At 46.1% G+C, this 21,362-nt stretch overlaps 1 protein-coding gene across 1 annotated transcript in view; it reads left to right on the top strand.

Moving 5' to 3' along the window:
- PLXNA4 (plexin A4) overlaps nucleotides 1–21,362 on the top strand; it is a 421,348-nt gene that overhangs the window by 252,243 nt on the left and 147,743 nt on the right. The window contains exon 4 of the mRNA XM_083858928.1: nucleotides 14,575–14,675. Within this exon, the coding sequence (XP_083715054.1) occupies nucleotides 14,575–14,675 (101 nt within the window). The remainder of the gene's footprint in view (nucleotides 1–14,574; nucleotides 14,676–21,362) is intronic.

Genomic DNA, 21,362 nt, shown 5'->3' with positions numbered 1-21,362 from the left:
GTGCAGTTCTGAGCCTCATATTAAATGTCAGTCAGCTCTCTTCACAAAATAGGGAGACAAAACAAATCCTTTTCCAGATGGAGACCAAAGACAATGAGTACAAGTTTTCAGGCCCAAAACCACAAACAACAGAGAACTGAAGAGAGCAAACAATGAGGATGGAACTTCATAACCTGAAGCTGTAATTGGGCAATTAAACCCCAATATGCAAATGGACCAAAACTTATAAAAGTGTGAGATCTTGTGACTGGTTGGCCATTTTGTGACCATTTTGGGTCCACCTTGGGTATAGCCCTGGTCAGGCTCCTGTCCTGCCCAAGGTGTGTCCTAAAGGCCTTTTAATAAATATCTACTTTATTCTCTAAGCTCTGTCCAGTCTCTGTTCCAGATCAGCCTTCTTGAGGTATCAAAGGTGAGATGTGGATAAAGGTGTTCAGGAGACTCCAAACTCTTTGAAGCCACTGGCCTCTTTTTGGGTTGAGGGTGAGACATGGATAAAGGGGTTCAGGAGGGTCAGCACTGTCCTGCCAAGAGGCAGAAATATCCCCTGCCTGTGATCCAGCCCTGCAGGGAGGTGCTGGGGCTGCCCCAGCACTGAGGAAGCTTCACCCTCTCAGCTGCTGGAGGTGGAGGAGAGAATTCTTTGAGCTGCACGGGGTGTCTTGTATTTCAGAGGTGCTCTCTGATCACCTGGCACTGCTCCTTGCTCTCATTTCTATCCCGTTGTATTACAAGCCAAGCACGGCTCCCTCCTTTGTGACCAGGGACAAAAGGGTATTTGGGGGTTGTATTATTTGGTGTTTTTTTTTTTTTTTTTTTTTTTTTTTTTTTTTTTTTTTTTTTTGTCTTTTTTGGTGAGCACTGTGAAATGCACCTGAGCAAATCCCCCAGCCCAAACCCTTTTGTGAGGGATGCCCACAAGGGAGGCAGGTGTAACCAGAGCCCCGGAGCCAGCGTGCCTTTGATCTTTGAGGTGGAAAGCTCCTTTAAGGTGCCTTATCAGGCTAATCCCACTTCTCTTTCAGGGTGCCACTTTGGGAACCACCTGGATGGAGCTGGCAGGGGCTTTGTGGGGTCTCTTGGGTCTCTGTGCTTTGTGCAGGAGCCAGCTGGCAGCGTTGATCTTGTAGCCATCCAAGAACACCATCCCCAGCCCCTGTCCCTGCCCCCCTGGACCGCACTCCCTCTCAGCAGCAGCTTTTGTGAGCTCAGGGCTTGGCAGAGAGGAGCTGAAACGGGATCTCCCTGTTTCATACAGCACCAGAGCCGTACCTCAAATCTAATTTGAATAGTTCTCTGCAGGGACAAAAGTTCTGTTTCTCTGCAGAGCCTCATGCCAGCTGTTTTTTTTTTTTTTATTTCCCCAAGAAATCTGGGCGCCGGCTCTGTCGCTCCATAAAAAGAAAGGTGCAGTGGGAGTCTTCTCTTTCTGCTTTGGCTGGAGAGAAATGTGAAAAAATTCACCAGAGTACAAGTGAAACTAATTGGAGAAATAGGAACCTTGTGTGCTGCTGCACAAGCTCAGGGATCGTGCAGGGGCCAGAATTTAGTGTTATTACCAGGAGTCAGGAGATCTTTACAACTCCACAGGTTTCCCAGGTTGATCCTGTCTAACTTTGGGCTCTTCACTGAGGAATTTGGGTGTAAAGCTACAATAAACAGGCACTGGTTAATGCATGGATCTTCTGAAGATGACTTTGCACACCTGAGATCTGAATTATCCCACATCTAAAATGCTGGGGAATAAATTTGTGATTTATGAGCATCCAGATTCCCACTCCAATGGTTCCCGAGGGCTAGAAGGGGTAATATTAAGAAATATTGAATGAATCTGAAGGTCCTGATTTGGGCCAAATGCCATTTGGGCAGCATAGTTTTATAAAAAAAAGGATATTTTTCAATCTGTGAGAAAAAAAAAAAAAAAAAAAAAAAAAAAAAAAAAAGTCCCAAACCCTAAAAATAGCGTGAAGAGATCTCTGAAATGTCTTAATACTTGGCAGCTCTCAAAGAGCCTGAGGGTTTTCCTAGTAATATTCTCTAGGGATCAATATTGGGCCCAAATCTATTGAAAACTTTCATGAATGAGCTTGAGGAGGTTGATATTAAATCCCACAGATAAAATATTCAGTGGAACAACCATTAGCTCAGCATTAACCACGACCAGGGCACAGTGGTTGGGCCACTTTGGCTCCCTCAGACAAAACAAACCAACTTTGCTGTCTCACAGGAGGGAATTTAGGTCAGGCTGGGAAGTGGGAGACACGTCCTAGAAAGAAATGACTGAAATGGAAGAGGGGCTCATTTCTTCACATCCTTCCCAATTTTTTTTTTTATTTTTTTTTTCCCTCATCTGGCCTGTGTTAGAAGCAGGTTGACATCATCCTGCACCCTTGGAGGAGTGCAGGGAGAGCTGTAGTCATGTTCTGTGGCCAGATAGGAAAAGAAGGACTAAAGAGCCACAAAAATTATTTGGAGGAAGTGGGAAGTTTGAAAGCATCTCAGTGTTAATGTCTCAGTAGGAAGGTTGAGGAATAACTTGATCAGGATCTCTGAGCATCTTCACAAGGTGAAAACAGCAGGTTAAAGGGCTTTACAACCTGGAAAAGGAAACCCAAATAAAGATCAGTGGTTGGAAGCCAAAGCCTGATGAATTCACATGAAAAGTAAAGTGTGTGCAAGTTTTTCATGGAGTCAGGGATTAGCTGCTGGGACAAGCTGCCATTTGGAAGATTCTCCCTTTCCTTATGATATTTCACATGATAATGGGAGGTCTTTCTAAGGCAAGATGGTTCAGCTAAACCCAGATTATCTGGTTCAGCCTAAGAGTAGGTGGATAATGACCTGTGATGTACAGGAGGTGAGGACAGATGATGCAGTGGTCCCTTCTGATCTTAAAACTTATGCATTTATATGATCCCTGAATTAAATATCCTTGGGCTTTCACTTTATGCAAGATGAATGCTTGGGAAAACTGGGAAAACACGTGTAGTGCTTCATCCACTGAAATATGGGCACTGGGATGGAGCAACCCTCCCTGCACTCAGTAGGAATTCTGCATTTCCAGCCCCCTTTGTGAGTTAAAACCACACTGAGAGGGAGCTGGGCTTTGCTGGGATCTTCTTCCCCCTAATTCCAAGCTGAAAGAAACAGCAGGGACACCTAAAGACAAATGGATGTGCCCAAAAAGAGTGGCCTGGATCCTCTTTTGGCAGCACTAATTACCCACCAAACCTTGAGGACTCCCACAGGCTCCAGCTGAGCAGGGAGTGCTGTCTGCTTTTCTCTCCTTTAATAAACTGAGACATCAATTTAAGGGCTTGGGAAGAGGCCGCTTCAACATTTCCTCCCTGGATCCTGCTTAACTCTTGAGTGAAACCCTCAGGAGAAGCTGCTGGTGGTGGGAGCTCTGGAGAGGTGCTGTGATAGCCCTGAAAGCCCCAATTTTGGGGCTGAGGGTTGGGTTGGGGTGTGTGTGTGCTCAGAAACAGCTGCAAGCAAACGTTATCACGGCTCTCCCTGCCTCACATCTGAAAATTCTGGGTCGCAGATTAACCAGTGTGACCTCAGGACTCTTCAGCTGATGTTATCACTGCCTGTGGAGCTCCTGTCAGAGAGATTTGAGGGCACTGCACGGAGAATGAGGTGTGGCAGTGATAGGAGGAGAAAATTTGGAGTGGGGTGTGTGTGAGAGGGTCTGAGAACAATCCAAATGCCCCTTTTTGTGGCAAGAAATGTGGGCTCTGGGGAGCTGTGGGAAGATCAGAGCCACTGCACAGTCACTCAGCTAAAAGCAGTCAAGTTTTATGAGTTACCTGCCTCTGATAAAACCATCACAGGTCAATCTGATGTGTTGTGTTTGTCACCTGGGATGAGCCTGGGGGACGTGGACACAGCTCTGGGACTCAAACTGAGAGGTGACACCCTGCTGAAGGCAGTGGGTTCATAGTTTTTGGTGAGATCAGATGGTGATGGCTACAAAGAGAGGACCTCGGACACCACTTGGCAAACGTCTGGCTTAAGTGGTAAATAAATGGTTGAAAGAGAAAGAATGAGCACAAGCCTGATGAGGAGCAGCTGAAAGAGCTGGGAAAGGGGCTAAGCCTGGAGAAAAGGAGGCTCAGGGGGGACCTTGTGGCTCTGCACAAGTCCCTGACAGGAGGGGACAGACAGGGGGGGTCAGGCTCTGCTCCCAGGGAATGGATGAAACAGCCTCAAGTTCTACCAGGAGAGGTTTAGGTTGGATATTAAGAAAAAATTATTAATGGAAAGGGTGTTCAGGCATTGGAACAGACTGCTCAGGGCAGTGGTGGAGTCACCATCCCTGGAAGTGCTCCAAGGCCATGTGGATGTGGCACCTGGGGATGTGGTCAGTGGTGGCTTTGGCAGGGCTGGGTTGGACTGGATGATTTTGGAGGGCTTTTCCTGATTCTGTGATCAGAGGTAGGGGGTGGTTTCCATGTGGGAGGTGACTGAAGAAGCAGGAGCTCCTCAGCCTTGAAGGAGGTGACCTGTGGGGTATGGAGAGGTTGGCAAACTTAGGAGGGGATGGATAGGAACTGACTGCTCAACACCTCTGCAAATACAAGAATTACAGGGCATGAAATTAAACTGTTGAAAAATCAAGCCCTGAACAAATGAAAGCAGGTGATTCCTTCAAGCAGCAGGCTCTGGATCTGTGGAAATCCCTGGCAAAGTGTGCTGTGGATGCCACAATGCAATTTCAAGGATAAACCAAAATAAAATAATAAATAAATAAATAAATAAACAAATAGAATAAATAAATAAATAGCTCTTGGGGTCATGATGGAGAGACAGACAAAATGCAGAAGTTCCTCTGAATGAAAATAGCCAAAATCTAGGCAGCTGCTGGGGACATAAATGTGTTTACCCTGGATTTATGTTTTCCTTTTAGGCCATGGCTGAAGGAACTGAGATATGAAGGGTGTTGGTCCCAGCCAGTGAAGGAATTACGGGGCATTAAAAATCTGATTGTAACTGAAAAAGGGGCATTTATCAAACTGCCCCAATTCCTGCAGCCTGATAGTGCTGGCAGGGATTGTATCCTGCACGAGGGAGTTTGATCAACACAGACCTTCAGGAACTGCCTGGGTCAGGAGTGGTGGAACCAGAAACCTGGGAGAGGGTTGGGGGTGCTGGGGGAGAGAGAGGAGGTAAAGTTCCTCCAGGCAGTTGGATGAGGATGAGGGTTAGGGTGAAACTTCATAGCCCAGGGAGATATTAATGTGTAAAGATGGAATTTGTAGTGGTGACAGGGTTGAATTGGTGGGAATGGACACAAGTGTCGTGGTTTGAAAGCAAAATGAGTGAGAGGCTCCAAGTCAGAAATACAATTTAATAAGAAGAAAGGTAAAAAGGTAAAAATAAAATAAAACAAATGCAATAATACGAAAGACCACTGACAGAGTCAGAATACAGCCTGAGCAGGGTGGAGGAAGCAGTCCAGGTGAGGGGCTCTTCCTGAAGCAGTGATCCTGTAGAAAGGTCTAGTAGCTCTGCTCCTCTGGGAATCCAGTGGGTCAGGGCTGCTTGTCCTGTCCCAAATCCCAGATTCTCTCCAGGTGGGAATGCTTGGCTCCTCCCCCTGGGCGGAGCATCTCCCAATGGGATGAGGAGTTGTGCAGTGGGTCCTTGATGGCCCATTAAACAGAGATAACTCCTGGAGGGAGTTCCCTGTGAGTCCTGGGCAAGGCATTGATGGGCCATGAGCAGAAGAGCCCAAAGGAGGGGCCTGGGAAAACACTGCCCCACCTGGTTCCAACAGCTCATGAAGATGGTGATAGAATAAATACTTTGTGTACATCCTACACTGCAACCCAGGACAAGATACCTGACAGGGCTGCTGAGGAGAATTAATCTATGGGAAGATGCTCACTGATAACTGAGGATAAGGATCCCTTCCTGTGATGGGGTGTTGGAACCAGATGATCTTTAAGGTCCCTTCCAACCCAAGCCTTTCTCTGATCCTGTGGTGGGAACATCTGGAAGGACAGTGGGACAACATGACCTGGGAAGCACCATCACCAGCAGAAACAACTCTCAACTTCTCCCTGTGTGTTTTAACTGCTCAAGCCTCCCCACCAGGAGCCTTCAAGGGGTGCTGGGCTTTGACAAACCCATTGCAGTGGCACGAAAAACTTCACAGGTCCCAATTAAATCTATTTATAGCCTTCTTTTTTTGGAGCTGGGTAACAATCTCTCCCTTGCTCAGCAGCCACGCTCCAGTGGCCACACAGGCACCAGCTCTCATTAAGCCTGGGCTGGCCTTGCATTAATTGTGACATGAGGCTCTTTTTTTTATTTTTTTTTAAGGCTTTTGAACACAAATGTTTAGCCAAACCTCATTTGTTTCACAGTTTACAGAGTGAAACGCTTGACCAGGGGATAAAGATTTAGTGTAAACAAGGCAGAGGAGGATGTGAAGATACCTAAAGGATGCAGCAGGGAGAAACAAGGATGGAATGCTGCAGGCAGAGGAAGTTGGCCAGAGCTGATGGTTTGTAGAGTGGGGAAGAAGGGGAAGAAGGTGGTTGGTTTCATCAGGTTTGGGTAAAATCACCTCTCTCTTTCCTTCCACACCTCTGAGCTGGTGAACTCTCATTTTCACAAGGAAATTTAAAGATTTCCCTGCCTTGTGCCAATGGGATGCAATCCCATCTGAGGAAGGGTTTGGCAATCTTGGCAAAGGGAGAAAATGAGTGAATTTGGTGGAAATCTGAACTGAAACCTCTGAGTGTGTGGAACACTTTTCAACCTCCAGGATGCCAACCAAGCTCCCAGCAGGATGCTATGTCCCCTGCTCCTCCTGGAGTGATGTTTTTGGGAGGGGAGAGAAGGAATTCTTTGGAGAAGGGACAGCACGGGGCGGAGGTAAAAGGGAAAACTGGGAACCTGCCAAACATTAAAGAAAAGGACTGGGATAATCTTTGTTATCTGTCTGTTCCCTTGTAAATACAGCCAGAGCAGAGAGCAGGGATGAGGTTGGTGTGAGGGCTGTGTGACAGAGCAGATGGGAAAAGGCTCTTGTCCAAACACAGCCCCTGTCACCACACAAGGGCTTTGGAGCTCTGTGATGGTTTACAATCTCTGGAACACAGAGGATTTCCTATAACACCCTCCAAAAAATTAAAGAAAATATCTTTTGTATTGGTTATTCTGGTGCTGAGATTAGGAAGAGGGGAGGCCTGAACATATTCGAGTGAGAAAATTTGAGGAAGAGCAGAAAATGAAGTGTGGCATTGGTGGGGTGAGTTACCTCACCCCAGTGACTGTGGTGTACATTGTAAATGTCTCCACCTGACCTGGCTGTCCAGACTCCTTTATATTCAGTGAACAGACACAGGCACATCCAGGGTGTGATTTACCTCATCCCTGCTTGACATCTGAAACAGAGAGCAGACAAATCCTGCCCTGCAAAAGGTCTCTCCTTCAACAGAGCACGAGTCTCTAGCTTAGAATTAGACTCTGATGTTGCAGACAGAGTTTAGTGAGAAGGCAAAGCCCTCTCTTTTCACACCTGCCATGACAGAGCTGTTCCCCACAAGCTGCAAGACTGACAGACTTGATAGATCAGAAATGAAGCCCAGCATGGTTTACATAGAAAAACCCTGATTTGAGGGGTTTTCTGAGCCAGCTGCAGGGCAGGGTCCTGCCAGGGGATTGTGTGAAGAGAAGAACTGCACTGCAAGGTGTTCAAAGCAAATTTCACTGCTGTAGGAGCAGCAAACTCATCCTGAGAGCTTCTGATGGGAGCTGCCAACACTCAGCCTCACCTCAAAGTTTCCTGGAGCTGTTGCCTCAGAGGCTGTGGGCATCAAATCTTTCTATTCCTCTTCTTGCTGTACCTTTGTTGGTGTGAGTGTGTCGTGTGGTTGTGGCTGAGGATTTGCTCTGGAAATGCCAGAGTGGAGAAATCTCTCACCAAAGGTGCCCAGAGCAGAGACAGGAGAGGAGGAGGAGGAACAGCAAACACACAGCTGGAGTTTGGGGGCCCTTGGTGAACTGGGATATTTGATCAGGTAATTTATCCTGCCACGTAGCAGGACACTGACCCCCACTTTAATTATTGTGTCATTTGTCCTTGACAGCTACTGCTGCTTCCAATTAACGCTCTTAATTAAAGCCCCCAGTTTTCCAAGGACATAAACATGGATTTACTGGAAAAAGGGCCACAATGAAGAGGCAGAGCTTGGGGATGTCTGATGAGAAATGACATTCCCTGTCCCAGTGGGACTGGCAGGTTTTGTGCTTACCCTGCAGAAGTGGCAGGTTGGAATCAAACCCAGATCCTCCTCTCCATCCCCACAGAGAGGAGCAGCTCCTCTCCCACCAGCCTGACACCTCCCCGTGTCTGAGTCCTGCTTCTCACCAGGGTAAATAACATGTTTCAGCTCCCTGGGATTTGCTTTTCCCTGTTCCTGCTTTTTTTTTTTACTGGGTGTGTAGGTCAGTTAATAAGGCACAGGATATCAAACATGACAGAGGAAATCCAAGTCCCTTTGTCCATAATTCAAGGCAGAATAAAATCAGCATCTTGGGATGTTGTGCAGGTGACTGAACACCCTCACTGGCTGTTAAAGGTGAAGAAATGCTTCAACCTGTGGTTCTTTCAGGTGGCTTTTTTTTTTTTTCTTCCTCCTCTATTTAATAAACTGTATTATCATGAACACTCTATTCAGGGCTTTGAAATCAAATAAGCTCCACTCTTAATCTTTCTGCAGTTTTTTTTTTTGGAGCTGGCTGAGCCTCGAGAGATAGCAGCATTCACAGAACCCACATGGCTTGACAGAGCCACTGTTCAGTGTTTTGGAAATGTATCTTTTGACTGTTGGGAAGGAAATTGGCTACTTAAGATGCCTTTTTGTACATTTAAATTAACTTAGTCCATCGGACTGAATAAATCCTGCCACTGTATTAACATCCAATTATAACAACAGAGATTGAGCAATGATTCAGGTTTGGACCAGAATGTTGGCAGTTTAAGGGGGAAAAGGAGTAATGTATATTGAAATAAAAAAGGCAAAAAAAATGGGAGCCAGAAAATTGTGACTGAGCACATAGCAGGAGCTTTTGTGAATGTATAATGGTAGAAGCAGGAGCCAAATTTCTAACAGGATTAGCTGTTAGTGTCTATCAGATCCAAAAAACTCAATAATTTTGTTTTAAATGACTTTTTGTAACTCATTCATTCCAGAAATAGGGAGGGGAAAGGAGGCTGGGAGCTGGAGAATCTGCAGTTTGGAATTTAGGCAGGATCAGAGGCGAGGTGTTGTGTGAAACACCCTCAAGGAGCACTTGAGCTCTGAACCACTCAGCACTTGGCAGATTTTGCCAGATTTTTAAGATCTCCTTGTGAGCCAGAAACTCGTGAATGATTTTGTTGGGGACCAGTGAATGAGAGTGTTGATGAAGTGAAATATCTCCTCAAATCCTGCTGCAGCCATGGCAGCTGGGCCTGCTCAATGTCCCCTTTCTGCCCTTGAGAAGGACACAAGAGCCACCTTCCCCTTGTCCAACCCTGGCTCTGGGATTGTATTTCACTCTGGGTCAGAGATCCCCTGTCCCTCTGCTCTGCCATGGGTAGATCTCTGGGGGCACAGCAGCTCCTGGGTGTCCACCAGGTGTGTGGAGAGGCTGAAAGGACTTTTTACCTTCATACCTTCAATATTCCAATGAACCCAGAGCCTAAATGTGTTGTACTTTATAAGCCGGTGCTCACTGAGCAGGTGTTTTACCCTCACTGAACTTGCTCCTCAAACTTGCTCAGATGCCATAAAACCCACACCTCCAGAGACATTGAGACAGTTTTTCCTTCTGCTGCTGAGACCTCACTTTCAGCTTCAGCTCTCCCTGATAAAAAGGGGAGATGTGGGGATAGAATCAGGGAATGTCCTGAGTTGGAAAGGAGCTGTGAGGATCATCCAGTCCAGCTCCTGGCCCTGCACAGACATCCCAACAATCCCACCCTGTGCATCCCTGAGAGCATTGTCTAAACATTCCTGGAGCTCTGGGAGCCTTGGGAATGTTCCCATTCCCTGGGGAGCCTGGGCAGTGCCCACCACCCCTGGGGAAGAACCTTTTCCTGATATATTTTCCTAATATTTGGGATTTAAGCCCTGAGAACAACAGCAGTCTGTTGTTACATCCATATATTGCTCTGGCACTGTGAGGCCAAAGTATCAGTGAAGCTGTGACCACTGCAGGAATATAAATGACTCAAAACTGGCTCCTAATGCCCCAAAATGAAGGATATTTTCCTTTTTTAATCCTGCTGAATCCTTGGTTATATCTGGACATTATTTTCAGGCACGTGATGGATTCTTGGAGTTGTCCTGTGCAGGGCTAAGGATTGAACTTCAATGATCCCTGTGGATCCCTTCCAGCTCAGGATATTCCAGGATTTTGTGATATTTGGTGCAAAATGTCGAATCCAGGTTTCACTCCCACAAAAAAACAGGAGTAGAGACCCTCACCAAGGTTAGGAAATCACCTTGAAGAGTTTGTCAGGCTTTCCAAGGAGGGAGAAAGGGTGGAAGGAGTAACCACAGCCTGGTTTGCCATGGAAATTTCCACCTCCAGCACTCCTTGGTCCCTTTATCCAAGTGAATAATGGCCAGGCTCTGGAATTGAGAGGCTGCATGAACTTCCCTTTTGCTGATATTTTAGTGGCAGCACAAAAAGCTGCCTGTTCCCTGGAGGGACACAGTCAGCTCTCAAACCCTTCAAGGTGGAAAGCTGAGCTGAATTAATTACAATTTATGCTCCAAAAAGGAAAATAAGACCTCTGATGTGCCTTATTTGCTTGATGTTCTTTCTCTTTTCAGCAGACGACCCTTAGGTGGCTTTTTCTTTCAGCTGCAGCTCCTTTGTTTTGTTTTTTTTTTTTTGTGGTTTCTATCTGCATTAATTGGAAGGTCTGACACTTCCAGCCCAAGACATTTATCAGCGTGGTACAGTTTTAATTAATCTCAGAATAAAACTGCTAGAGGTGAGCTCTTAAAAGGACTTTTAGGGCAGGAATGATGCACATGGTGACACGGGACACACTCTGGTGGGACTGACAGGATTTGGGATGTGGGGAGCTCATGGCACATCCCTGTGGGCTCTGGGACAGCAGATCGAGCCAGGTGTGCTCCTAAAAACAACACATATCCCACAAAATGCTCCTAAAAACAACACATATCCCACAAAATGTGCCCAAACACAATGAAAAGAAAACATTTCTGCAAAGATGAAGATCTGGGTTCCCAGTAGGTTCCTCCTGCCACTAAAATGAGCTTGGATATCCTTTGATGGCTAATTAATGAATAAGAATAAAGCACACAGGAACCACCTTTCATCTATTCTTTTTATAACAATTTGCCAAGAAATGGCAAATTTCAATCCTTTAGGACTTTTTTCTCGTACCTGTATCAGAGCCACAAGTGGATTTTGACTCTGAACATTCAAGCCAGGATCACCAGGTGTTGGAAAAAGTTAATTTTCTGATCTAAACTTCTTAACCAAGGCTCACTTCTATCAGACAGGTGTCAACTGGCGCAGAAATGAGGTTGGCTGGAACTATCTGGAGCTAATGAGGATAAATCAAGAGGCACCATATGCCAAACTGAGGGTGGTTTGGGTGGGAACTGCAGAGCCAAACCCGACTGTGCTCACAAAATTCTAATCACCAGGTGGGAATTGCATCTGCATTGAGGAATGGCAGATTTAGAGTCTTTCAAAAATAAATTTTCTTGCTTCAAGTCCTCTGGTGGCCACAGGGCAGACATGGCCAAGCTTGATGTGATCGAGATAAAATGACTCACAATATATTTTTCTCATGTGGAAATAAGAGGTGGGAATGGCTGGCATAATAAATTATAATGTCTTCACCTTTTGATATCTTCTTGTAAAAAAAATTTATGTCTTTTTGGAAGTTGGATTCAACACAGACTATTGGGTTCAACAAGTTTAATTAGGTGAAACCCTGAGGGATAAAATTTATTTTTCATGAATAGGTGATACCATCCTGATCAGAAGCTTAAGGAAGGTGGAAAAACCTCATTCATGGCCAAACAATCTTAATTTTTAAACTTCTTGAAAGAATCACAGGATCTTGGAAAAGACCTTTAAGATCATCAAATCCAGCCATTAATTCACCACTGCCAAGGCCACCACAATTAGAGAAGTCTGAATCACTCCCTCCCTGTCTTGTTCTTACAACTTTTATTGCTCTGTGGTCTGTTCTGATTATGTTTTTATGCTCATGGCAACAGATTCTGTTGAATAAAGTGAGTTTGTGTTGGGGTTTTTTTTATTTTTTTCCCCCATTCTCACATTTTCATTAGAGACATTCAGCAGCCGCAGTTGGTTCCTCTGGGTGACTTGGCACAGGCAGTGGTGCAATGGTAAATAAACCCCACCTGAAATTTTCTAAAGCTTCTGCCACTTGCCAGAGGCAAAAACTGCACATTTTCAGCTTTTGCTTGTAGACTATCAACTGGGATTTGTGGGCAGGAGTGAGAGAAAAACAATTTCTGATGCAACCAGAAAAGGTCTTCATACCTTAGCTGGAATTCCAAAGCTGGAATTTTGCCTGAGATATATATTTATATTAGAATTTAAAAAAAAAAATAAAAAAAAAATAAAAGAGCAAGTTCTTGGTTCATTTACAGGTACAATCAAGATGGAGCTTAGTCTGTCACTCCACAGCTCGAACTCTCCTGAATGTTGTGCCAAGTAAAAAAAAAAAAAAAAAAATTGTCCCTGGGATCCAGGTGTATTCCCTCATCATTTGTCAGGAGTAACTGCTCTGCAGTTGAGAGCTGGCAGCTCTCAGCGGCGTTTCATCAGGATAATTCCACACTCCATCATCTGAGGGAATAAACTCTCCCTGCTGACAGGAACTGGGGTGAAGACACCAGCAATTGACTGGATATTACAGGGGCTCTCTGAAGTTTATTCAATGGAAAAGGGACCATCAGGTCGTTGGGCCCAAATTGTGTGTTTGGCTTCAAAAGCTGCGAGGGGCTCACAGAACCTGAGAGGAATCAAAGCTATGGTCTGTGAGGCAACAGGTCAGGCTGGGCAGTCCCTTCCACCTTTGAAACCTCTCGCTGAAATGCTTTAATTAAAAAGGAAAAAAGAAAAAAAAAAAAAAAAAGAAAGAAAAATAGATGATAAAACGCGTTATTTTGGCAGTACAAGGGTGTTTTGGGTCCTACTCTAATACCTCCTGAGCTGCAAAAGGAGGGCTACAGCAAGAAAATATCCTGCCTGGTAGCCTTTGTCCTTTTCCTGCTGGGAGGAACCTCTCCAGGGATGGGATGGGACAAGTGATGGCTGGGAAGATGCAATGGGGAGTGGAGCTAATAATTCCCTGGGACCAGCAGTGGTGGTGGCAGTGGGGACTGATGGTGGCAGGAGGTCATGGGAAGGAGACAAAGACTTCACAAGACCTCAGTTCTCACAGGCAGCCAGAAAGCAACAGAGTCCAAACCCAGGGAGATCAATGAGATCCAGGGAGTTTTAACTTGTTGTAGAAGATCTCCTGTTGTCCAATTGAAATTAATTGATTGAATTTCAAGGTACCACGTCCTCACAGCCTGCCTGGTTTTGCTGATTGCTGGGAATTCCTGCAAGTGAAGTCATTTGGCAATGGATGAAGGGCTACAGGGAGAGGGAAAGGCCACTGTGGACAGGGACTGCAGGGGGCTGAGCTCTGTAGCAAACCATCCACATCCCTCTGGCAGCCCCAGGCCTGCCCAGCACTGCCTGGATATTCCTCTGGGAACATCCTGTGGATGTTGGAACCCTGGGCACTGAGAATTTTGGACTTTTTGTGCTGACAGGCACTGACCCCCAAGAAAACATTGCATTGACTTGAGGCATTGGAGAAGACTTCCAAAATTTAATGATAGAACTGGGATTGTGGGTGTGGAGTTTGAATAGAAGTGTGTGATATCACAGGGTGGAAAACTTAAGAGTTTAAGGTTTTAGAATATAGCAATATATATTTTATATATATTAAATTGCTAATAATATACATAATATTGCTAATATACATTTATATTGCTAATATACATTTATATTGCTAATATACACTTATATATTGCTATATATATAAAGAAAGATGGAGGTTTTAGGGCATAGGTTGAATCCTTCTTTTTCACCTTCTTCTTCATGGGTCTGGGTGGTATCTTGTAATTGGGTAGAAAAATCTGCATTGCAGGCCAGGGGTGGTTGGTTATTGGATTAAAAGTCAAAATAATTTAGGTGTCATTTCTTACCTGTACTGTTTACCCTTAAAAGGCCTTGTAGAGAGATAGATAGGCTCCATTTTTACTTTTTTAGCTAGAAGTGCTGTAGAACTACAGCTTATGTAATATAGATAAGAATTAATAAACATCTGAGTCCAATCACTAAATACCATATCGAGCATTCAATCCTGACTCTGACAGAAAAATAAGATAAAAAGCAACACCAGGGGGAGGGGACAGGGAGGGTGGCACCTCCATCGAGCCATCCTGAGCTGTGTGAGACAGAAGCCTGACAGGTTTTCCCCTTTTCCTCCTGCAGCTGACCAGGGTGCCCGTGGAGTCATGCAGCCAGTACGAGACCTGCAGCGAGTGCCTGGGCTCTGGAGACCCCCACTGTGGCTGGTGTGTCCTCCACAACACGTGAGTACCCCATGGGGATGGTGGATTTTTTGCACAAACTGGATGGGATCACTGGGAGATGTTCCTTTATTGCTGCATCAGCCTTATAACAGGTTTGAGACAATTGAAAGATGGCAAAGGCTCATGTTTTGTCAAAGAGGTACCACTTCTCACTTCTTGCCACTTCTCACTTCAGTAGCCAAAGATCTCTTGGTTACAGGGCATTTTAAAAGTTTAAAATGTTGTTTAAAATTTAAAAGTTTTCCAGCACATTGCTAAAGCTCACAGACAATTGTTCTAGCCAATCACTAAAAGCACACCTACACCTACTTCAAACAATGCTTGCTTGTGTTCTTTCTATTAACAATACACAACATTCCATTATTAAGCTTAAGAAGAAGCTTAAAACCTTCTGCTACCTTGCTAAGCATATTTTTCTGCAGTCTTAAGTTCTATTCTAGCCAAGCCTAAGGACTCAAACTATTGTTTCATGTCCTTGCTTGCTGTGTCATTGTATCTTCTCTGCTTTCAGACTTTGCACCTGCAGCCAACTCTAAGTTTTCTTTTTGTTCTTTCTGTTTCTGAGGCCTGCTTTTACAGCTTCTGAAAATCTTAATTTTAATAGTCATTTCTCTCACTGAGGTCTGTCACCTGCCTTTGTGTTAACACAGGGCTGAGCCAGGTACCTCCAAAAATGTCTCTGGGACTTGCTGGGGAGATATTTTGCTTAATTATGAATGGTTTTCTTGGGAGATGAGGGGAAAGAGGGGTGATAGAGGCTGGACAGAGCTTCTCCACCGCTTGATCCACAGTTTGCTGACTGCACCAGCAGAGCAGCCAGACGTGTTCTGAATTCAGCACTCCAGCAGCTCTTCTTTGGGTCACATTTTTTCCTGGTGGTTCCCATTCCATTCAAGGGAATTTCAACATTAGCCCTTGTCTCAGCACCTCCAGATTTCCAGTGCTGACCTGAACTTCTCTTTTGGACTTGTGAATCTCCATCTCTCTTAGAGAGAAATCAGATCCAGTAAACAGCATGGGATCCACTCCAAGGTGATTTTCATTGGGACTTTATGGTTTAACAGGCCAAGCAGGGGCCTCATCCCACCCTTCCATTATTTTGTTGTACTGGTTTATCCACTGCCTCACAAGGAGCTCTGGATCCAGGTGTCCTCAGTGTTGGGATATCACTTCATTGGCCTGTTTTTTTTTTTTCCTTTTAAAGGCTTTTTTAACGATGCCTTTGCTCTTGAAATTGCCTCTCTGCAGCCTTTCCCGGAGTGATCTCCTCCTGCAGAGAGCCCTGTGCCAAAGCCCTGGGCAGGGAGGTGTCAGCCTGGCTGAGCTCCTGGCTCTGAGTGGCAGGGAGGTGTCATTCTAAAGCCCCTCTCAGCAGAGGCAGTGGCTGGGCTGTGCAATGGATCTGTCCATCCCAAGGCTCCAGCTGAGAGTGGCTCTGCAGGGTGTTGTCACTCCAAGCCTCACGGTGTCCTTGGCAGCCTTGGAGGTGGTGGTTTTTTTTTTTTTTTTTTTTTTTTTTTTTTTTTTTTTTTTTTTTTTTTCTGATGGGCTCTGCTCTTGCAGTGTGTTGGCTCACCTGGATTCTTCCTGTTGAGTTGCAAACTCTCCAGGTGGAGACAGGGATCCAGCTGAAGTGATAGACTTTGCTGCCTCTCCTTGCTGGAACAGAAGGGAACAAACCTGGACCGTATTCCAACCTTCTGTCGGTGCTCTGGATGCTCAGCCTGTGTGACCCTCATCCAAAACCATGGCAGTCTGTCTGATTTCAAATCAGATATGGGGGATCCATCCCAAAACACGGCCAAAAATGTGGCTCATGCTCTGGAATCATTCGAGAGAACCTTGGCAAACCAGTCCTGAGTTGTGGTGTGGTGGGTAAGAGCCCAGAAAACTTTCATCCCTTTTGATACAGAGCTTTTATAGTGTGTTCCCATCCCATCTCATCCTGTGTTTGCTGCCAGTGAAGGGACAGCACAGATATGTGCAAGCAGCACAGAAAGGCATGAATTTGTTCATTGATTGCACCAGAGCAATGCTGGATATTTCATCTCCTTGCATCCAGGTCAGTGGCAACAAACAATCAAAACAGCAATAAATCCCCCCAAAAGAGAGAGAAGGGGCACAGACAACTGCAGAAGGTGCAGCAGCTCACCCTGAGGAATGTTGGAAATGACATGGACAGTGATGGGTGGGGTTGGCAGATTTTTAACCAAGTTTTCCACTGGTTTAAAAAAAAATAAATCTCTGTGCAGGCTCAATCCTTGAGGGAGAAGTGTGGCTGGAGTCTGGACCTGGCTGATGGCAGTGTCCCTGTGCCCTCCTCCCTCTGGTCACTTAACCTCTGATTCCTTATCTGGAAAAGAGAAATTACCTCTTATTTATGTACCTCTCAGCAGGGTCAATGAGATTGATTCCCTGTGGGGTTTTTTTGAAGCATTTTGAAGGCAAATGTTATCAAATCCCACTTCAAGGCTGTTGGTTCCCTCTAGTTTTCCTCACAGTGAAGAAATGTGATTTTCAGTCCTAATTTGGGAGGGGTTTTCAGTGCAGCCTCAGGTGTTCCTTTCTGAGTCTCAGTTTCCTCATCCTTTTGGGCAGCCCTGAGAGCAAAAGAGCCAATTACATCCCATTCAACAAATTTTGCCTGCACAGGATATTCAGGATAAGGACGCTGGAATACTGAGTCTCTAATTAGAAATTTTTGCACATCAGAACCCCTCAAGGCTCATTAACAGACTTTTCCTCAAGTGGGATACGTCATCAACAACTCCTGCTTGAGGATCCCTGGGGAAAAATCCCATAAACATTTCCCCTCCTGGCTGCTAACCCTTCCCTCTCCCCTCCCAGTCAGGAATCCCAGGGGATTCCCAGTGTGGGGCTGGATCCTGGGAATGTGGGAGCTGCTGGAAGGTGTGGGGGAGGCAGCTGGGCTGTGCTGAGCTGAGGTAGGAGCCAGATTTGTGGGCAAAACCATGTTGTTCCCTCCTTTTCCTCCAGTTTAAACCATCAACAGGAACTGTGGTGGACTGGGAGACAGGCGAAAGATGCCCTATGGGTTACAGCATCTATTTTTTTGTCTGTCCCATGCACACCTCTCTTATTTTGGGATTTTCCCTCCAAGGGCTGATGCAACTCCTTGTCTCCAGACTCCCATTTCCAGAGGAGGGAAGGAGGCTGGTGAGGGGCTGGGAACACAAACCCTGTGAGGAACAACTGAGGGAGCTGGGGTGGTTTATCCTGGAGAAAAGGAGACTCAGGGATGACCTTATCACTCTCTGTAACCCCCTGAAAGGTGGCTGTGCTCAGCTGGGGTTGGTCTCTTTCTCCAGGCAGCACTGACAGAACCAGAGGACACAGCCTCAAGCTGCACCAAGGGAAATATATGTTGGATATTAAGAAAAAGCTTTTCCCAGAAAGAATAATAAACTACTGGAATGGTCTGCCTGGGGAGGTGGTGGAGTCACCATCCCTGGATGTGTTTAAACAAAGACTGGATGTGGCACTGGGGGCCAGGGTTTAGTTGAGGTGTCAGGGCTGGGTTGGACTCGATGATCTTGGAGGTCTCTTCCAACCCAGAGATTCTGTGAATTCTGTGAATTTCCAACTATCCTCAGCTCCCACCACCTGAGAGGTTCAGGGACAGCTCCCCATCCATCTCCTCCCAGCAGAGCTGGGCTGCCTGTGCCGAGGGCAGCGTGCCAGGGCTCGGGAATCGATTTCCACAACTCTGCTGTCCTAACCTTACACCGAGAAACTCGAGTCCTCTGAGAGACACAGAGAGACAGACAGACCCACAGACAGGAGAGAGGAGGGGGGAGGATTGATTGGCTTCTGCCCCGAGGAGAGGAGATGATACACAGCAGGTCATTGGAGCTTTTCATCTCTGTATCTTTACCCCGATCTTGTCCCCCCCTTCCCTTTCCCAGCTCTGCTCCATCCCGGGCTCTGCTCAGGCCTCTTTAGGCGGTGATGAATCATTTACTTGGTGTAAATTGAAAAGTGTGGCTCCGCCGAGGGAGAGGGACTGGGCTGGGAGCAGTGGGGATGGATGGATGGATGGATGGATGGATGGATGGATGGATGGATGGATGGATGGATGGATGGATGGAGCAGGCTGCAGAGCTGCAGGTCCTGCAATGTCACCAGCTGCAAGGTCACAGCAACGTCACCAGCCAGGACAGGGGGCTGCAGAGAGGGGTGAGAGCAGAGAGAAGTTTTCTGTGAGCCTGAGATGAATTCAGCAGTTTCCTCCAGTGTCAGATGCAGCATTGTCCCAAAATGCCACCCAAATCTGACCCCTCTTTTAATCCCCTGGCAGGTCACTCCTGTCTCACCCATACCCAGCTGTAACCACCCTTCTTCCTTCTCTCCCAGCAACAGCTCAAGCTCTTTATCCCCAGAGGAGGGAGAAACCCTTCAGCTACTGGAAGAGCCCTCCCTAATTCCAGATTGGATATTTGAAAGGAATTCTTCCCTGAGAGGGTGCCGAGGCCCTGGAACAGGGTACCCAGAGCAGCTGTGGCTGCCCCTGGATCCCTGGGAGTGTCCAAGGCCAGGCTGGACAGGGCTTGAAACAGCCTGGGACAGTGGAAGTTTTCCCTGCCCATGGAATTGGATGATTTTTGGGGGTCCCTTCCAACCAAACCATTCTGTGATTCTATGTACATTCTATTATTCTACGTTCTATTATTCTATGTACATTCACTGGTCCATCTGCATGTGGTCATCAGGCAGCTTTTCAGCCCTGCACAGCACCCTTGGGTTGTGTTTAACACCCCAGCTGCCATAAGGATGGAAATTTGAGGCAGAAAAGCATCATCCCTATAGAGAAGGGTAACATTTTGTTACAGGGAAATCCCCTGCTGGGTGCAAAGGGGCCTGTCCCAGGCTCTGCTGTGTTAGTGACACTCCTGTATTTTGGCTTTGCTGCCTCATTTCATCCCATGCAACATCCATCTCATTCCAAGAGGAAAAGCTGAACACACACAAGCTGTCCTTAAGGAGGATGCACCCCCAGGCACCAGCCTCCTTCTGCTCTGGAATCTGCCCTTGCAGGACTGGGGACTCCTTGGCTGGCAGGTCATTAATTGCAATCAGAGAGAGGGAGACAATCCCATTTTCTGGGAGAACTTGTGATATTTCAAAACTTTTTTTTTTTTTTTTTTTTTTTTTTAACCTTCAGTTCACAGTGGCCAATTATATTTTTTTTTTAATAAGAAATGTTTCTGGAAAGGGGCTGATCTCATTTAGTAATTGGAGAATGATTCATTTAGATTTTGGAAGCCCTCGTTTTTGGGGTTTGATTTCAGTTTTTAACAAATTGCTTGAGAGTTTGAAATAAAAAGTCGTTCTGAAAGGAAGCATTAATTTTTATTATTATTTTTCCATTAGAATGAAACAGTTGGGCATCTGTGGTTTCTTTCTCCCCCAGAAGTCTTTACCAGCCCTAGAGGCTGAGCAAAGCAGTCAACAAGAGCTGTTGGTTTAGAGGAGCTGACATTTGCTGCGGAGGAAAGAAGGATTGTTGAAACATCCCCAGCCTGTCCTGCTTGGAGATACTGGAGCCAGGAGCTGGCTCTGCTCCCTGCAATCCTCTGCTCAGCTCTGAGGAGCTGCTGGTGTCCTCTGTGTGTCCTTCTGGCACCCAGAGCCTCCCCAGGGCGCCCAGCTGGCTCTGTTGGCTTTGCAGAGCACATGGCAGCAGATCCTGCTGCTCCTGAACCTTGGGAATGGGATCCAGTGGCCTCCTGAAGGCCTCCTCACCCCATGGAGGAAGGAGTGATATGAGATTCTCACATCTGGGCCACACCAGTCACCTTCCTGGATCCTTTTGGCTCTGCGTTAGTCGAGGGATGGCCAAAATCTCCCCCCCACAATTCCTCAGGTGGAGCTGCTCTGGATTAACTGGATCCCTGCTGTTGTGAGACACTTCAGAAAGCCATAGGAGGATTTTTTGGCTTCCCAGCAGAAATCCCAGCCCTGCTCAGAGGGGTTTGATGCCATTCTCTGGCAACAGAAACCTGTTGCTGATTTTCTTAAATCAGGAGGTCATGATTTATATCAAGAGTTTGAACTACTGTGACTGAGTTCTGACCTGAGGCCTTGATGAGGCCTTGAAGCCTGTTGCGCAGCTAAAATTCCATCAGGTGTGTGGCGCAGCTAGAAATAGATATTAAGGTGTTTGGGGAACATAATGGGGATTTGAAGGTCACTGAGTAAAGTAGTTAGTAGGCACAAGTGTAGCCACCTTAACTGTAAGTTACATAGTGTGTGTTTTCATTCTTTCCCTTGCTGTGTGCCAATGACTGAGCTATCCGAACTGTAAACTATATAGAAGTGTATAAAAGACGCCATTTCTCTCGAAATAAAGGAGTTGCGTAGTGTTAATCACATTGATCAGACCTACGTTTCTCTGGCCAGTCTCTTTTTTATTTATCTAGGCAGCCCTCACTAGAGAAACCCACAAAAGTGTCAGGGCAATGACCCTCCACATCCTCCTGCTCTCCACCTCTTCCCATCCATCACTTGTGTGGACAACTCACACACCCCAAAACTACAACTCTCCTCTTTATCACGATATGAAGGGAAAATAAAAAAGGCATTTAAACAAACTGTTTTCTAATGATCACTGTGGAGGGGGAGGGAGGTTTGTTATCCACACTCAGACTCTCTGCCAGACCAGGAGGA

The sequence above is a fragment of the Zosterops lateralis genome, assembly GCF_965231275.1.
Source record: "Zosterops lateralis genome assembly, chromosome: 4".
NCBI lineage: Eukaryota > Metazoa > Chordata > Aves > Passeriformes > Zosteropidae > Zosterops > Zosterops lateralis.
Note: the sequence above shows the minus strand (reverse complement) of the source record. Positions and strands in the feature narration are given on the sequence as shown.